The following is a 20,287-nucleotide window of genomic DNA, read 5'->3' on the forward strand; positions in this document are numbered from 1 at the left end:
GACTCTCTGCAGCTCAAACAGGAAAAATCGAACTGGGATCAGCGGCGGGAACGCGGGCTGCGATACAAACCAGGCTTGGGCGGCATCAGGAACACCGTCTAACACGGGATTTAGAAATTCAGACAGTATTATTTTATTTATTAATTTATTATTTTAATTCCGTCAAAATACAGACGCTCATCTTTCTATTAAACCAGCCCGTTCTGGTCCGAAGTCGTCAAATAGCGCCGCTATTTTAATTTTAGCTTCACATCCCAACGGCAAAAGTCACGTTTGGCGTCCGCATGATTCGCTGCTGGATGTCTTCAGCTGAGAACACGGCGCATATTTAAATATCAGGGTTCCTGCAGCTCGAAGAGAAATCATTTTAAGACTTTTTATGTCACTCAGAATGAAGTTTAAGACTGATTTTATAATAACCAAAACTGAAGAATTTCTTTTTTATCGTAACATAAAACATGACGTTATTTTGTCCACTATAGATTTTAGATTATCTTCATCAAATGTTGAAAAAAACAAAAATAACAATGTTTTTTTATAGTGGAACACACTGAAGACAATTAACGTATTTTATTATCATAAAAATATCTGTCTGGTTTACCAACAGAGTGGGAAAAATCTTTTTCTTGGCGATTTTGTGTTTCTCACTTTGCATGTGAGATTCAGCTCGGATTCCCATCATGACGAGTTTAGTGAACAGTATTCATTCAATTATTAGAAAAAACAAAACATGTTATTCATTATGTTGTGATTTTATGAAGCAACGTCAGAAAAGAAACGACTTGTAAAATCCTACTTCCAATGTCTGAGCATTTTTAAGACTTTTGAAATATTTAAGACCTTTTTTCAGATTAATGAATTCAAAGCCTTTTAAGACTTTTTAAGGATTTGCGGGAACGTTGTGTGTATATATAAATATATATATTAGGGCTGTCAAACCATTCATTTAATTAAAAAAAAAAATCACAATTAATCGTAGAATTTCAATAATTAACTGTATTTTTTAATCACGTTTTTAATTCCATCATTTTGCATTTCGAAATAGTAATGAAGTCCATATTGAAGAGGTAAAGCGATTCTTACCAGATTGTCTTGATTAGGAATCAAATAACAGTAAAAAGCTGCTTAGGACGTCATAAAGTGGGCGTGTCTGTAAAGGTGAGACTCGTGAACCCACAGAACTGGTCTTCTATTGGATATCTTGAGGTCAGAGGTCAGTGGAGCCCTGTGAAATGACCGTGCTGTTTTTCCATCGTCAAAATTTAACTACATTTAGAGTGTTATTAGATCTTCTAGTTTCATATGATACAGACATTATCACTGTGGCTTTTAGACTCAGCGCGTCACAGCCTCTTAAATACGTAAATGTCCACCGGTGATAAACACAATAAAAAATAAATGAAAAAAAAAAAAAACACGTTATGTACAGACCTTAAATGCATCGTGACTAATGAGTTAATGTTGACAACCCTAATATATTTATATCACTATTGATATTTTTTTTAACCGCAGAAATTTAGGGTTTTTAATCCATCTTAAGTCCACGGGTTCGGGTCGGGCTTTGACTGAAACGGTGCGGGTTCATGTACAGTCGAGCGTTTTATTTTTTGGGCCTGATCAGAGCTCTAAGCTCAGCTGAGAAAGATTGCGACTGTCGGTGGTGGGGATAACGTTACAGGACTTTAAATAGTAAAGTGCTGCACACAAATACCGTCACGTAACGTACACCTCTGTGAGATTTCATGACGGTATGACACATTAGGGGCCGCCCAAGCCTGATGCAAACCTCACTGATCCTGACACGAATTTCCTAAAACGCCTGCCGTCGATTTCATCTTAAAGCAGTGACTTCACACAGATGTTGTGATGTTTGAGATGTTTGAGGATCCAGTGTCAGCGGCGACGGAGCTGTGTGTGTTAACGGCTTCATGAACTGTTAGGCCGACGGGGAGTGAATAAAGGGCGAGGAAACGGATCTCTGTGGCGACCAGCCGAGCTGCTGCGAGCTCAGATATGGCTGCAGTGTGTGTGTGTGTGTGTGTGTGTGTGTGTGTGTGTGTGTGTGTGTGTGTGTGTGTGTGTGTGTGTGTGTGTGAGAGCGAGCAGTCTGTGTGTGCGTGCGTGTGTGTGTGCAGAGGGTGGACAGTCTGTGTGTGCATGCATGTGCGTGTGTGTTGTGCAGTTAAAGCTCCTCAGCCATCTGCAGCAGAGAGTTGATGGCAGCGTCCTTGTTGCCCTGCTGTGCGTCCAGTACAGTGCGAACCACCTCCTTGTCCAGGTTGGGGAACATGTCCTGCAGAGCCTTCAGGTCCTCCTCGCTGCACACCTGGCCCTGACCTCCAGCTGGCACCGCCGCCGGCATCGCCATGGGCACCATGCCCTGGTTGTAGACTGCAGGCACTCCTAGAAACACAGGACACACACGGAGCTTAATGACGCCTCCATACGGACACGGATATTTTTGAAGGCGGGGTTTTTCCCTCCTACGCTGTCAAAAAGATTTGTCAGATTGAGACAAAAGTTGTTTAACCCTTAAAGACCTGGAACATCAACAGTTATCTTGTAACACCTCGAAAATCAAAGAAAATTTGTTTGATTTCCTTCAAAAACAAATAATGAAGAACTTGGCAAGAAAATGTCCTGCAAACTCCAAAAAGCAAAAGACGGGGACGTCCACGCACTGTGACGCAGGCTTTCTGTTACAAATCCATAGTTTTTATAATAAACCAATACTGCGATAAACCCAGTGACATCATGATGACATCATCTGGCTAATGTTCTCAGACAAATCTCCTCCAGAGCCGCAGGAGACGTTATACATCAGCCTGTTTTCACAGACTGTGTGTGTGTGTGTGTGTGTGTGTGTGTGTGTGTGTGTGTGTGTGTGTGTGTGTGCATGAATGCGTCTAACCTGCAATGGGCACATATCCGACTCCTTGCTGATACACAGACGGCATCAGGACCACAGGCTGAGTCATCATCCCTGCTGGTAACGACTGGCACAGAGACAGAGACAGAGACAGAGAGACAGAGACAGAGACAGAGACAGAGAGACACAGAGACAGAGACAGAGACACAGAGACACGGAGACAACATGAGGAGCTTCTCCAGTGAAACTGAACACATTTCATTCATCATCTGCTCTCCACCACCTGCTTTTTGGGGAAACATCCATTTACAGCAGCAGAGAGGGCGGCAGAGCAAACAGTGAGCAGAGAGGAGGCCGAGACACAAACCCTGAAAACGAAAAACACACGCACGGTGCGCTTTCGGACACGGGAAAAAAGTGGAGAAATCAATGTTTAATTATTTGATAAAAGACTGAGAAAATGAAGAGTGTCCTGAATAGTTTGAGGTTTCATTCATAATGGTGACATTCAAAATTAAAATCATCATTTGACCAGCACCATGAATCACATTTATTCATTAAAGAAAGTGCATTTAACCCTTTAGGCTGCGCTTTAATATTTAATATTACACCAATTCTTATCACTCTGCGCACAAAAAGCGCTTTTCAAAATCAAGCTTTAAAAAATATTACACATTGATTTTTTTTATTGATTTTTGTTTTTTGTTTTTTTTTACATTTTACATTTATCTTTGTATTATTTTTAACCAACATCGGTCCTTATCATATTTATAAAAAAATATTATTATTAATTTTCAGAATTGCAATACTTGAGGTGCCAGGTTTTTGTCATGATGGCACTATGTATTTAGATTTTTAAAAAAACACAAAAAACACACAAAAAATGAATTATTTTCAGTATACCACTGCTAAATATATATTTTTTTGATATCACAGCCTGAGATATGTCAATGATTAGCAGCAACGGTGATCATTATTATTTTTGTGCAGTGTTAAATTCTGCACACAAACGGCACTTTTTAAAATCAGGCTATAAAATATATTATACATTAATATGGGTTATTTATTTATTTTTTTTTGACAAACAACAGTCCTAATCATAAATATCAAATATTCATTAATTTTTCAGAATTTTAACCCTCACAGTAACAAGAAAAAGCTAAATAAACTGTACTCCTCCTCGGAGCACACGGTGTCTGTGAATGTACTTACAGCAAAAGACATGACCAGGTTGATCATGCCCTCCTTGTCGTCGCCCTGCCTGCCGCTGAGGCTGAACCACTCGTCCACCACGTTGCCCTCCCTCAGACCCTCGGGGATGGTGACGTGAGTCCACGCTATCCTGTCGTCCATCGAGAACGCTCTCTGGAAACGCACGACAAACCACATGAGTTCACCTCACACGCACGAACACAGTGCAGATATTTAGCAGGTCGCTCTGAGACCTCCTCACCTCATCGAAGATCTCCAGGTAGAAGGAGTCCACTCCCGGAGGCACCGTGCACTGGATCACCTTGTTCCAGCGCGGGTTCTTGGCCCCGTTGTGAGCAGTCGTCGTCTCGTAGACTGCGTAGCCCAGTCGGATCCGACAGTACGGATCCATCCGAGTCATGCCGTAGTTTTTAGCCAGTTTGGCCTAAACAGCAAAACAAACAGTCAGGTGATACGTTCGGCGTGGCTGCTGTTATGGCGTGTTTTGTCTGTAATTTTAAATATAAATGCTCCACTATTAAATTGTCTTTAAGAGCTGCGACATTGACACTCGGAGCACATTTTGAAAATGACGTCCATGTGCAGAAGCATTTTATCACCACTTCAGAATACATCAAGAAAACACACAAAGCAGCATTTACAACATACAATCGAGAAAGTGCACCAGAGCTGAGTCATGTTTACCTGGACCACAGTGATGCTGAGTCGCCCCACAGTGCCTATCGATCCTCCGTACTGCAGCTGTCTGGCTGCCTGAGCGTCCAGCTGCACCTGCTGCTGCGCTGGGTGGGAGTGATCCGCAGGAAGTCCTGAGGAAGCTCCCCGATATACACCTGAGCACAAAAACGAGCACACACCTGAGACTGAGGAGCCGGTCCAGTTAATACCTAAAATATCTGCATATACGCAAATAAAAAAAAAAAATCACGATATAACTGATAACAGTTTCAACAAAAAATACACATTTTTGCTCATTTTAATAAAGTACTTAATAAAGTTAAAGTTTTATCTAAAAATGTGAACTTTTTTTCAGCTTTTTGAATTAATGTGGGGGAAACACGACATTGGGTTTTTTTCTGATATCCAATACAGCGAAATAAAAACAACTCATATGGCCAAAAACTGACACTGATATTGATTTTTTTTTTTTTTTAACCAAATTTTCGTGATGATCATTTCTGTTCTGTAGTGGAATTAAAAGCATTTTATGCGTATTGTCATCCTGACGGCTCATCAGCAGACGGAGACATAAAACACGATGCTGTCAGTGGATGTAAGATTCATTCACTGTGAAAAACAAGAAAAATACGTCAACTTAAGGTTGATGTTTTCTACATGTTCACTTTGTCATGATTGAAAAAGGAAATCAGTTTGTGATATCGACTTTACTGTCATGGCAATCAGGAGGCCAGAGTAGGACACTGGCTGTAGTCAGAGTGGTTTTGTGTTTTGTTTTTGGGAGCTTTTTTTAAACAAATTAGATGAGAGACTAATTTACGGAGGTCCTAAAGTCCTGAAAGATTTTTTAACTTGCGCGCAGAGGTTTTTTTTTTCTTAAATTATAATCTAGTGAAAAGCTAATTTTGTGTGCACAGTTTAAAAGGTTTAAAAAAGTATCACTTCCAGGGTTTTGAGGCTCTGCAGAAATGTTACATTATGAAGGATTTACTGTTTTGTTATCCTGTAGCTTATTTTACTCGTATTATGTTTTTTTATGTGTGTTTTTTTTTGTGAGTTTAATATAAAAAAACAACTAAACTGAAAAATTCGAGGAACTGATCGATGGCGATCAAAAATCACAGTCATCATTTGAATCTTGCAGATATCACGAGTCTATAATGACTCATCGTTATGATTTGGCCAATAGTTTCCTTCTCGTGCGAGTCATGTGCGTGTGATCAGCAACACGTGGCGTTTTTACAACAGGCCGCTGATTCTCTTCACAGAATCACCGTAAAGTTATCGAACACTGAAAGCTACTGTCAATAAAAAAATACTGTCAGAGTAAAAAACAACAAATAAATAAAAATATATATATACTACTAAAAAACAGCACAGTGCATAATTGGTTTATCTATTTATTAATTATGACCCGTGCATAATTATAATATTTTTTTTAGGACTTAATAAAGTTGTGACTTTTTTTTGTTAAACTTGATTTTTTTCAGTTAATTCCATATTTTAAATTCCAATTTTTAAAAAAAGGTACAAAGAGATGATTTTCAGGATATTATAGTAAAAACATATTACAGTTATATTTGTAATATACAATTTTTTGATAAAAGTACGAGCATCAACCATGAATTAATAATTGTGATATACTGTGAGAAAACGGAAATGGAGAAATACATAATGTGATGAGTAAACATTGTTTATTGTTGTTAAAGGGAAGCTGGATAAATAATCTTCGGGGATTACGGAGAGGGAGTGGGATTAAACTAGTGCAGACTTCTTCCCACAACTTTTCGGACATGTAACCCAAATTATATCAATTATATCTGAGAATCTTTTGGTTTCTTCTTGTTTAGTCTGATTTTTTAATTTCGCTGTATTTTCATTTTTGTATTATTTCTCTTTAAATGTGCGAAATAAAATCAAACCGAACCGTATCGCGGTGCATTTATACCACTTTTTTATTATTATTATTATTATTATTATTATTATTATTATTATTATTATTATTTGTTGTCGTTGTTGTTGTTTTCGGGTGTTTACTTCACGTCTTAATCCGCGCACGAGCCGCAGTGACGGTTTGTTGACGTTAAAGATGCTAACTTTAGCTAATCTACCGTCAGCTCGTTATGTAACGTTAATTAAACGTTACTTAAACGTTAATTCGTCGGTAACAGACGGCGTGCGGACGGACGTGTGTCTCTCTGTGATTTTTATTTCATGTGTAAAGTTGTTAAAGAGTCACAGATGTTAAATAAACTGAAGCTAGTTCCGCTCAGAGGCTAACACCAGGACAGAGACAGAGACAGGGACAGGGACAGAGACAGAGACAGAGACAGAGACAGAGACAGGGACAGAGACAGAGACAGACCTGTCCCCGCTGAGTGCTGATGGTGGTCGCCATGGTGTCTCTCCGGTGGATTAAATTATAGATTCTTCTTTAAAAACAGACGATTTTTAATAAAATTAACAACAACTTTGAGCACCGACAGCAGCGCAGCTGAGTGACGTCCGACTGACCGGAAGTGTTTTTCCTCTTTAATTTTTTTTTTAAGAGAGAGTGAAAACTTTATTTACAATGACATTCGGAAACATATACGTTTATGTATTTTTTTTTTAAATTTTTTTTTTCTTTCAGTATTATTATTTGTAGTATTAGTAGTCACTACTAATTTTTATTTAGTCATGGAATTACGTTTATTTGATTTTTTTGATTTATTTATTAAAGTATGTTTGTAAGCAATGCTGGTTAAGTATATGTGTTTTTTTTTTTATTTATTTATTATTATTATTATTAGTAATAGTAGTAGCAGTAGCAGTAGCAGTAGAAGTAGTAGTAGTAGTAGTAGTAGTAGTAGTAGTAGTAGTAGTAGTAGTAGTGATAATGAAAAAATGTATTTAATCATGGAATTATGATTTTTTAAAATTATTTTTGTTTGAATGTATTAAGGTTTGTATGTAAGCATTGCTGTATAAATAGATGGGTTTTTTTTTTTAAAGTAATTTATTATATTATTATCATTATTGAGGTGATTCTTATTTAATTAATTATTATTCATTATTATTATTAGTAGAAGTAGTGTATAAGTAGTAGTAGTCATTACTAATTTTTAATGTCATAAAATTAAGTTTATTTGTTTCTGTTGTCTGAATTTATTAAGGTATGTAAGTAAGCACTGCTGTGTAAGTAAATGGGATTTTTTAGATTAATTTTGTATTATTATTATTATTATTAGTAGTAGTAGTAGTAATTATTTCTATTTTTTATGTAGTCATGGAATTACATTTATTTGTTTTGGGTTTTATTTAGTTTGAATTTATTGAAGTATGTTTGTAAGCATTGCTGTTTAAGTATATAGTAGTAGTAGTAATAGTGGTGATTAAAAAATGTATTTTAACATGGAATTATGATATTTTATGATTTTAATTTTATTTTCTGTTTGAATGTATTACAGTTTGTATGTAAGCATTGCTGGACAGGTAGATGTTTTTTTTTTGGTTTTTTTTTAAATTATTTAATTTCTTCTTATTATTATTATTATTATTAAAAAAACAGCAGATTCTAATGCAAAAGACTGATTTATTAAAATTATTATTATTATTTTATTTTATTTTTCCAAAGCTTTTTGCAGTTTTTTAACATCTGTGTCTTAATTCTCTCACTGGATTTAAAATTGATTTACATCAACCATGATATCTGGAAACAAACACCAGAGTTCAGAGGATCTGTGGTCGACTCATGCAGATTCATGCAGATGTTTCTGTCACTTCCTCTCTCATTTGAAATATTTACCTCAGTATTTACCTGTGTGTCCCCTCCAGGCCTCTGTAGTTGTCCCACCTTTGTGGCAGCAGGTGAACATGTGACATCTGACAGGCTGTTGTTGATGTGGCGTTCTCGCTCTGAATGACTTAAAGCTTTAATACAGAACTTTTTTCACATAAAAATGTCTGAAAGTAATTCCACCAATGTTGTAATTTTTTAAACAATTTATTCACAAGCATTTAAGTCTTTAAAAAAAAAAAGCGAGCAAATTGGTTTTATGTCTTTCAGAAACATAAACAAAAAAGGCAATTAGCAACTTAGTAAGAAATAATCTGCAAATTGCAAAAAAATAAAAAAATAAAAAATACTGAAAAGTGACAACAAAATTACCTACAAAAAAATTAGCTGGAAAAAAGAGAGTGAATTATTGGAAAACATTTTAATAAGAAAGGAAAAATACCAAGAAAACTATATTCACAGTCATTTTTATTCTCAAAATTTTATTATTATTTTGGACTTTTTTCAATTTATTTCCTGTTTTTTTGGTTTTTTACTTTTTTTTTTTTTGTTTGGTTATTTTCAGGTAATTTCCATTTTTCATAATTTTTTCAATAATTTCTTGTTAATTGGGGTCATTAATTTGCTGATTGCCTGCTTTATGTGCTCTTGAATTAAAATCAAGCAAATTTGCTCACGTTTCAAAGGGTTAAAACTATGATACAGAATTAGTTTCTTAAGCATTTTAGGTCTTTTCTTTCTTTTTAGCTTTCCTTTTTTGTTGCGCTTTTTTAGTCATTTTTTAAAAAAAACTACTTTTGTGCTATTTTGCATCACTTCTTGCTCATTACCTTCTTTCCTTGTTTTTGAAAAAAAAAAAAAAAAAAAGCTTATTTACTCAGGTTTCAAAGGGTTAATTTAATGTTGCAACCAGCCAACTTCACATCGAGCCTGAATGAACTTTTCAGCGCGCGACGTTTTGCACGTGACGCCTCCGGCTGCATCATCACGCTCTGCTCCTCCGACCAGTCTGACCAGTAGAGCCAATAAAAAGGGGAAAATGCTGATTGTGCAAAACATTTGGCACCAGTTTATTCATCATTAACTTAACACAAACTAGATCACATTTTGCCAAGAATTTCAGTGCAGATACACTTTATATATATATTATATATATATATATATATATATATATTAAAAAAAACATGCATACTAAATATACTGTGACAAAAGTCTCCCCTCTGTGGATTCTGTCTGATTCTCCCCAAACATACACAAAGAAAACTAAAAAAACCCAAAAAACGAGCAGAACAGCATGATGTGCTTGCGGAGGTCAGTCGACAGGTTTAAAGTCAAATTTCACACTAAATGACAAAAAAATGTTACTCAGCACGTTCTCATTCCCAGGAGGTCAAACAGCGACACTTTGTCGCCGTTTGTTTAAACTTTGACGTTTAAAACGGTTAATTTGGATTCACCAAAAAGCACAACAACGCAAACTAACTGACCGCAGCGGCGGCGGCTCGCCCGCTGAATCCGGCTTTCTGACAGAAAAACACTCTCAGGATGTCGTGCGCTTAAACTTGAACTCCTGATTTTATCTTTTAAGGTGTCTGAAATCCAAAACTAAAAGCTGGAGCGACGTCACTTTTCCCGGTGCTGCTTTCAGACGCCGTTAAACCTTTGAATCCAAAACAAATTTTTGTGATTTCTTTCAAAAACATGAATAAAAAGGCAAAGAGCAACTTGATGAGGAATGTTCCACAATTTGCAAGAAATAAGAAGATTTAGAAAATATTTTTTTAAAGAGCCAGCGGAATTTTTATTTATTTATTCATTTATTTATTTTCTACCAATTTTCAGAAAATTTTCTTGTTTTTTTAAATAATAATAATTATTTTGGGTCATTTCTTCTTTTGTTGCTTATTGCCGTCTTCACGTTAAAAAACATCAAACCCATTTGCTCAGGTTTCAAAGGGTTAATGTGTTTTAGCTGCGTGGCTATCAGACACAAAGGAGATATTTGCAAGAAATTAGTTGATTTAGAAAATTGATTTTAAAGAGTTCAGGGGAAAAAGAGAAAAACTGGAAAAACTTAACTTTAAGTAAATTAGAATTATTAAATATTAAAAATTATGCCACAAAATTCTTTTTTAAAGTGTCCAGGTCATTTCCTTTTTTCATTTTCTTACTTACTTAAATAAATAAATGCACATTTGTTTATTAATTTATTTATTTCTACTAATTTTAAGGTAATTTTATTATACTTTTTACTTATTTCTTGCTATTTTGGGGGTCATTTCTCCTTTTGTTGCTCATTGCCGTCGTCACATTCTCGAAAAAAATCGAGCCCGCTTGCTCAGGTTTCAAAGGGTTAATAACCACATATTTGCATATTTGATATTTGCAAGAAATGAGTAATTTAGAAAATGACATTAGAAATTAGGTTAAAAAATAATAATTCATTCTCATTTCCTTTTCTTAAATTTACTTATTTACTTAAATATTTGTCGATTTATTTCTACTAATTTTATGGTAATTATTGTTATAATTTTTGTACTTATTTACACACATTTTTGGGGGGTATTTTTTGTTTTTGTTGCTCATTGCCTTCGTCACATGTTCATGTTCATGTGTTTTAGCTGCGTGTCGCACAGAGACGCTAACGGCTGCCCCGTGCATCGCCGTAAGACTCGACGGAGCTCGACAAAACGTCGCTATCTGACGACTTGAGAGTGAGAACGATTTGTTACTTTCTCACGACATCACTCAAAAAAGGAACTCCACGGATGAATCGTAGCTAGCCTAAAATGAACCCTCTAATATCTAACAACACCAACCTGTTTGAAAAGTTTTTCTAACTTAGGACACACACACACACACACACACACACACACACACACACACACACACACACACAAAACACCGATTAGCTGCTTTCACACGAAAAACACAACAAACCAGAGGGAGGGGGCACTGGGAGGACTGCTCCGCAACACGGGAGACAAAAACAAACTCGTGTCAAACTGAATTTTTGCAAAAATCTCTAGTGATGAGTACGTTCTAGAAAAATATATCTCTTTTTTTTGTTCGTAATAATCTGAATGGATGTTTTCTAAGCGTGTTCGGGGGTTGGGGGGGGGGGGGCAGTCTTTCTAGCGCCCCTGCTGGCAGCACAAGAGGACACGTGGGAAACAAAAACCTCCTGGTAATAATCAATGGGGGTCAATGGAGAAAAATTGGAAGCATCAGAGAAGCGCAGAGGACAAGGACTGGACGATGAACTGTGACGCCACATCAACATGCTAGGGCAAACAGGAAGAGATCTAGAGAAAACAAAAAGAAAAACACAACAGGGAGACAAACCCGAAGTTAAACTGATGGAGAACAAACAGGAGACACACAACAGGAAATGATCATCCGAGTGTGCGGCCTCCGTTACCGTCCCGACACCAGAACCGTCTGCAGGCGGGTTTCCATTACGGATCCGCGCAAAACTTCTGCGATATTTTTCTAAATGTCGATAAAACACGACTGCACTGTGACGTTGTGTGAGGAAACATGGCGGTGAATCAAAACATCAGAATATCGTGAAAAGTTCAATTTTCTCAGTAATGTCATTTAAAAAATTCATATATTGTATATTCATTATACGTAAATCAAAAATATTTCAAGCCTTTTTTTGTTTTAATTTTGATGATTACGTCTTACAGCTCATGAGAATCAGAAATCCACTATCTCACATTATTACAATATTTCCTAAAATCATTCAAAACAAAACAACAGCGTTCATTCACAGTCGCCCTCGGCTCCTCTGTAGTTTTGAGTTGGATGTTTCTGATATTTTAAATCATGTTTTTCCCTTTGTTTATTTTTATTTTTACTTTTTTCTAACCGTAGGCCGTATTATCGAAATAAAACAGAAAAAATGAACATTTTGGTTTGTGTAATGAGTCCAGAATATACTACCAAGTTTTTCCACAATGTTCGAATTTTTTGCGGTGCACCTGTGTTTCTAATACAGCCACCACACTCGCCGGCATTGTTTCCAACACATTATTATTTCATTATTTCCTACAACATTGGCTAACGTTTTCTACAAGTTGCAAAAACGTTTTAAAGAAACATTTTAATCTAATGTTTAAAGAACGTTTATCATTTCAAATTATGTGCCTGTACGGTTAAATGAAACGTTTTGACTGCAACATTATGAAGATGTTTTGGTGACGTTTGGCGGTGACAGATAATAGAAACTTTTTTATAAAATGTTCCCACAACGTTACATGAGAACAAAGGAAGAACATTCTCAAAGCAACATTCAGAACATGTTATTGAGGACTGAAATTACAGAACGTTTTTTAAAATCAAAATGTGATATGATGTGATGTGTTTACAATTTAAAAAAGTAAACATTTTTTGATGTTTATAGAGAATGTTACCCGAACTTTAAGAAGAACGTTCTGGGAACTAAAATAAAACTTACAGCTGAAAACGTTACCATAACATTGTGTTGGATGTGAGCGATAATGGAGAGGCGAGCCCCGTACGTGACCAAGAAAAGCAAAAAAAGAGTTTCCATTGCAGTTTTTTGAAATATCGTTTTTTCAAATTGCCTGAAACACCTCCTCATGCGAGCGTAAAAACTTTTTTTTCGAAATTGACATGCTTCTATTAGTCATATTTTATATTTGCAATTTTAAATTTGCGCAATTTGAGGGTTAATGGAAACCCGTCTCGTGTCGGGGACAGAGGGAGGACATGCTAACAGGGACTGACGGGGGACACAACAACACACATGTATGACAGCCTGAATAAAATGCAGAATCAGTGAGGACATGCAGGACACAGACACAGAAACATAACGCCGCGTCTCCACCGCAGGACAGTTTGAGAACTTTTACGAAACAAGTCCTTACGTCGCGGTATCAGTGCGGCACCGAAAAACTGCCGCGCAAGACGTCGGCAAAACAAGTGCCATTTCAATGCAGCATTGATGTAATATCGGAATAATCACGATGACGACTTTAACGCTCGGGAAATTCGGAGGTAATATTAGTCGCCGACTTGATGTCATAAACGCACAAACACAGCGGGCAAAAGTCAAGCTCTCGATGGTAAAAACTTTTTTATCAAGTTGCATAAGTACGTCTTACCACTCCGTCTCCCCTTTCCGTTATCGGACGTTATATACAGAACAGCGAGGCGGCATAACGGAGTGATATTCCCGCCTTCAACAGGTGGCAAACAGGCTACACACACACTCAGACACACAGCCAGAGACACACAAGCAAGCAGAGACAGAGCTCCCCATGTGATTAAAAAAGAGCAGAGGAGAAATTCACCTCTGGTTTGAGCAGCCAGGCGACGATTAATATATTTTTTTACGTTTCTGCGTCCAGTGTGAACGTGACGTAATTCCCCGACGATGGATAAGTACCTCATACAACCAAAAATTCAAACTATCCCTGTAAACTTGACTTCAGGCAGCTTATCTGTGTACACACACGCAAATTAGGGGTCGACAGATTATCGGCCTGGTAGATTACTGGGGCCGATATTTGGCATTTTGCCGATTATCTGTATCTGTATTTTATTTTAACGATCGCTGATGAAATAAATTAATAAAAAGTGCAACGAAAGTGTCAGCATGGGAGGAACTTTACTTTGTAAAAACACAGGGATTTTTATTTATTTATTCATTTTTAATTTAAATTTAACTTTTCACTTGACTTTATAAAAAGTCGCTGGGAACCTGTATTTAGTGTTTCAATATTGATTAAACATTTGCATTTAAACAATTTTAAGGCATTTAAACAAAGGTTTGTGTTGGAGTTTGTCATATTCCAAATTCTGAATACTGACAGAAAGATTTAATGTTTCGGTTCTAAATATCGGTTATCGTCTCATTAACTACTAATATTCGATTTCTGACCTGAAAAAACAATACTGGTCGACCCCTAACGCATAAACATGAACGTGTGCGACTATACGGTCTCTGATATATAATCTCAATTTTCGTGCAGCAGCATGAACGCTTGTAAACAATAAACCTCAAACACTGCGGTGCTAACATGCAATATCACACAAAACATGGTGACTTTTCTCTGACGTAATTTCAGTTTCGCTGTTGCACCGTCACACACACTTTTACTCAACCTTTGGACTCGGGCCTGGAGTCGGTTTTCAAACACTCGCCGTACTTCGCCTGGTTTTAAAGTTTCCACACGATGGCTGTTTCTTCAAACACAAAGACAGGACCAACAGACACGTGCTGAGACGGACGTGTGGAATAAACTATGCCTCCTGTGTTTTTGTAAAATGAGTGATTTATTCAGATGAAGGCATGAATGACAGAGAGGGGGGTTCTCTGATGGATCCGACACACAGTCCATGCCACACTGACACAAAGTACACTTCAACGAAAAACAGGCGAGGAGAGGACACACAGCAGGAGATCAAATTGTTGGACTTTACATTTGTCTTCCAAAATAATTTCAATTCAGATAAATAATTTAGGCAATAAATAGTTCCCCGACACACAGGGGAAGTATAAAACCTATATAAAAATAGAAAAGGCATAATAGTTTAAATATACATCTCAACAATTGTCTTGCTTCCTAGTTCTATTAAAAAAAAAAAAAACATAATTTCTTGCAAGTCTAAGCAACTAACAGGTTCGCCTCGAGCAATTTTGACATTTATATGAATTCTCCAATCAGAGAAGATATTCAGTGAGAGACACAGTGGTGTAGCCCTCCGTAGGTGAGCCAGCCGCCCGCTCGCAGGACAGCAGCTGAGCGACGGTGATGAATTTAAACAAAACGCACCTGGATTCAAGGTGGAAACGAGCTAAAACCACGAGATGTTTCGGACAGAGCATTTCATCTGCATCCGACAGACTCTTAGATATTGGGATGAGCAGAACGAGCCTGCGACACGTCGTTTTTATCGCCAAACTTCACAGTATTTCTAGTATTAGCTGACATCTTCACAGCCACATCAGCCGGACCTCTGACCTCTGACCTCTGACCTGTCACCCAAAGTGCAACCGCACCGGAGGAGCACCGCCAAAACATGCTGAGTTTATACGTCTAGACTGACGTGTAATTTTAGAAATGTGTCTTCAGATAAATAATAAATGCAAAGAGCACACTGAACACGGAGGTAAAATATCCACTTCATACAGAAAGCAAAGTACAAAACAAACCCACACACAGGTGTGCGGCCGTCCGCCTGACGCCGCGTGATGAGACGAAGCCGTGCAACACCTGAAACGCTCGGACGAGTCACGACAAACAAGCAGCGATGTGTCGTCTGTGGAAACAGGCGGCCGTCCCGTCGCACCACAGAGTTTAGAGCAAAACTGTTCACCAACGCAGCCGCTCTCATTCTCAGGAAGCCAAATACTGACGTTAAATTACTGTCACGTAATTTAACGTGAAAATCAACCCGACACACAGCTGGAACACACTGTAACAGGCGGTTAATGTTAATGAAAAAAAGCTTCTGTTTTGGGTTAAGGAAAGTAAATACCTCAATTTCAAAACCCCCAAAAACCCAGAAGCATCCTGATTTAGAAACTCAATTACCATGGCAACGACTGAAGCCCTAAAGATAACTGAGGAAGTGTCATAAGCTTAGACTGTTTATGTGAACTTTTTTTAAACGACAGCTGAAAACCTATCTAGTCTGACTTATAATGAATGTAATTCTAGTGATTAATATCAGTTCTCTCCTTCTTACTTTTACAACCCCTCCGCTCACAGCAGCCAACCCACTGCCTGCTACCCCCAGCCGCCACACGCCATCCCCCCAGCGCCACCACAGTTTACACACTCCCCACACTATCCCAGGACAGCACCCCATTAACCACCTCCAGCCTGCCCCCCTGACCCTTCACACCAGCCCCCACTGCCCATCCCCTCAGCATCTAGTTCTAGCTCGGATTAAGCTAATACACAGACCCCTTAGGACCATCCCCCCGCAACACCTCCCACCAGTCTCCAACCCCCCGACCCCCCGCGCGATCCCCCCTTCCCTAACCCTCCTCGGTTGCGCAGTGCCCGGCGGGACGCCGCTTCACCCTATCTCTCCACCGTTTGTCCACTTCCCCCCCCCCCCCCGCCCCCACTCCACCCGCCAGCCCCCGCACGAACCCCGAACCCCCTTGGTTCCTTGGCCGTGCCCCCTCCTGCCTCCCCCACACAACCATCACCCACACAAAAACCTCCCCCCCGTCCCGGTCAACGCCCACCCCCACATGCACAAAAACCAACCTCGTTCCCCTCCCCCACCCCCCACACAGAACCTCCCCACGCCCTCCAGGAGCACAAAATACAACCGCACCCAACAACCAGCTGAGTTATATATTAAACTACGTCTAGACTGTGAGACTAGAGAAAATTTTAGAAAAAAAAATGAAAATGGTGTCTCTTCTTTCGTTCGGATAAATAATAAATGCATAAGCAAAAGAAAAAACAATAGCACACAACCGCACCCGCTCCCACCAACACTGTAGGTACAACACACCCCAACCCACCCTCCCCCTCCCTCTGCGCTCCTTGCATCCGCCTACCCAGCACCCCCCCCCCCCCCCCCCACCCACCCCTCTCCGGATATTGGCCGGCCTTGTACCGTTGGGTGGGTGGGTACCGCCTGACCGCCCGGCGTGATTTGCGCCCCCTCCTCCGCTGGACGCCAGTTGCCCCCCCCAAGCACCCGAGCAAACCCCCCTGAAACGTGGCCTACTCGGACTCGGAGTCACGACAGAACACCTCGCGGAACGCGAAGTGGTCGAACAAAAAAAAAAAAAAAAAAAAAAAAACAAAAAAAAAAAAAAAAAAAAAAAAAAAAAAAAACAAGGCAAAAAAAAAAAAGAAGTAATAAGAAGGGGGGGAGAAGCAAATAACTTGCTAATGACTAACTGTAGAAACTGTTCACTCAAAACAACAAGGCAAGACCTGTGTCGCAAGCGTTACGACATCAGGCATCTCCTCAAATTAACCCATGAGCTTATCTCTATACATTTTCCCCCTCAAGGGGAAAACGTAGTCCAAAAATGTAACACCTCAAACTTGACATCGCTAAGAAAACAGTCACCGTACATTTAAATAAAACAAAAACGAGAACAAAATATTCACACACTCACGCCGATAAACCAAATTGGCCAAAAAACACGACACCATCAGTGCTTCTCGTAAGCACAGAGCTGGCAAAACCCTATCCCACACAGTAGTAACAACAAATAGACGAGGACGGGGTACATGTTTGTGATGCCAAACCCTCCATGCAGCGCTACCGAATCACTGTTTTGTGTATATACCGTCACTACTCCACAGCAATCCGCTCCAAACAATCACCACCAACGAACCCACAAAGTCACCAATACAATCCACCGAAGGCTCAAACCAACCCGCCCCTCAAAACCCCAAAAACCCAGTATGCATCCTGATTTAGAAAACTCAAATAACCATGTGCAGACAGACTGAACCCAAAAGATAACTGAACGAAGATGTCATAACTTAGACTTGTTTATATGTGAACATATTTAAAACACTACAGACTGAAAACCTACTAGGTCTTACCTTATAATGAATGTAATTCTATGCTTAATATCAGTACTCTCCATCTTTTCTTCCTCTTAACAGATCCTCTATCTCTGTACATTTTTGTTTGTTATCTAGTCTGACTTATAATAAATGTAATTCTAGTGATTAATATTTTATATCAATTCTCTTATTCTTAATATTTTTTTATGATCTCTGTACTTTTTCCTTTGACTTTAAAATCATGTTTATCTTCGCCTGTCTTTTCATTGTCTAATCATGCTTTTTGTGTTACATTTATCATTATTTGTGAAGAAATGAAAAGTGGTCTAAAAATAAAGTTTATTATTTATTATTATAATTGATTATATATAAAGATGGACAATGTGACAGCTCCCCCAAAGTGCAGCTTTTCAGTCTGTAGCGCCCCCTGGTGTCTGACTGTAGTATAGGTCATGAAGCCCACCCCTCCATGTTAGTGAATGAGACATACGCCAAACTAAAAACTCAAAGTTCACGCCAAATACTTTTTTCCCAAAGACGTTTTCTGTCACTGAAGGTAGCTCTCATCCCGCTGGTGTTTATTCAACTGCTGCTTTTTATGAAAAGTTCAGTTTTAATGAGTTATTTAATTATGCAAAAGGGGTTATTTCGCCATGATTGACAGCTGTGACAGCCAACACGTACACTTGCGTTCAATGAGGATGCTCACAATTGGTCGGACGGGTGTTTTGGCGGGAACTATGCCACCAGATATCGCTACTGCACAGACTCCGGCTCCGAATGACATCATCAGCTAAAGATGGCAGCGTCCGTATCCGGGATATTTTCGCTTCACTTAAGCATTGCGGGGCTAAGTGGGGATGCATTGTCCATCTTTATATAGTCTGTGGACATAACTATAAAAATGCAAATGTAATTTTACTCATGAATATGTTGGAGTATACAATGTACGCAGTAATAACATAAAAGTTTAAACTACACACATTGAAAAGTAAAATTAGCAGAGCTCTTCGGGGCGAGCTCCGTCTCTGACGAACTCGTCGAGTTACATTGTGTATCTCCAAGGTAACTTTAACCCTTTGAAACCTGTACTGACATCACTTTTCTTGGGCTACTTTCAAAAACTTTTCACAGGTAATTAAACTTTTTAAAATCTGAGCAAACTGGTTAAATGTCTTTTGGAAAAAAATGGGTAAAAAGGCAATCAGCAAGCTGGCACGTAGTGTTCTTCAAATTGTGAGAAATTAGTAGATTTAGAAAATTATTTGTAAAAAGGCAAGGGGAAAATGTCCAAAAAAATATTTATAGTTCTTATAATTGGATATTTAAATTTATTTTACAGATTTATTATAATTTTTAAGCGCTTTTTTCATTTTTTTACCTGTTCTTCTCTGTTTTATCGCTCTCAAATTTTTAGGAGATTTTCTTGTACTTTTTACAATTTTTGTTTTGCAAATGTTTGGGGCAATTTTTTTAAACTGATCATTCCGATGTTTTGTAAGGAAATCAAGCCAGTTTCAAAGGGTTAAATGATAATGTTAAGATCTGCTTCGATCCAAATCACACACGTTTTTTTGACCTTAAATTTCAGACAGTGGACTGCGACAGATATACGAGCAAAAGGGTCAAAGTTCGAGGTCAGGTGTTATAAAAAAAAAGTAGTATGTCTCAGTTGTGTTTGTACTTCATGCAACAGTACAGTTTTTAAGCGAAGACTTCCTTGTTTTTTATACCCCGTCAGTTGCCATGAAAGTGAGTTTACACATCGAGGGACGTCGGTATTTGACGGCCTGGGGACGAGAACGGGCTGGTCCGTCTCTCAGCAGCAGGTTAGTTCAGAGCGGAAACACCACAGAGGAAAAACTGTTCACACTGATCTAGACTCTGCCCTCACAATGAACACACACACAAACACACTCACACGTTTTACAGAATGAGGACAGAAAAGTCTAAATGCCGGCTGCATGTTTCGGCGGAGCTCCTCCTTTTGAACAAAGCTTCTTTGACTAATGTCGGTGTATTTCACATACAAGAGAAAATACAGATAATCCGATACGAGAGCAGCGAACACCACCCGTTTGGGTTTGTAGAAATGTAAAATAAAAACCTGTTAATGATGTTAATGTTTCCTAATCAAACTGTGTGTTCCAGCTGCTGGCTGTGGGAGGTGCAGGGTGGTGCAGGCGGGGAAGGAGGTGAACACGGAGTAAAAACAAAATGGAT

The 20,287-nt window shown here is 38.5% G+C and overlaps 2 protein-coding genes across 3 annotated transcripts in view; both read right to left on the reverse strand.

Moving 5' to 3' along the window:
• Positions 1-2,099: 2,099 nt before the first annotated feature.
• LOC121942923 (toll-interacting protein-like) lies at positions 2,100-7,267 on the reverse strand. The gene is given in 7 exon segments (XM_042486233.1): positions 2,100-2,403; positions 2,912-2,996; positions 4,082-4,234; positions 4,323-4,505; positions 4,766-4,863; positions 4,866-4,914; positions 7,125-7,267. Coding segments are annotated over 7 exon segments (822 nt in total). The 5' UTR covers positions 7,158-7,267; the 3' UTR covers positions 2,100-2,182.
• A 3,722-nt stretch (positions 7,268-10,989) lies between these two features.
• The window catches only part of celf1 (cugbp, Elav-like family member 1), a 40,305-nt gene continuing 31,007 nt past the window's right edge, over positions 10,990-20,287 (reverse strand). For both annotated transcript variants that reach the window (XM_042490210.1, XM_042490218.1), the window contains one exon: positions 10,990-11,842. The gene's annotated coding sequence lies outside the window, so the exon portion shown is untranslated. The remainder of the gene's footprint in view (positions 11,843-20,287) is intronic.

The sequence above is a fragment of the Plectropomus leopardus genome, chromosome 1, assembly GCF_008729295.1.
Source record: "Plectropomus leopardus isolate mb chromosome 1, YSFRI_Pleo_2.0, whole genome shotgun sequence".
In the NCBI taxonomy this organism is placed as follows: domain Eukaryota; kingdom Metazoa; phylum Chordata; class Actinopteri; order Perciformes; family Serranidae; genus Plectropomus; species Plectropomus leopardus.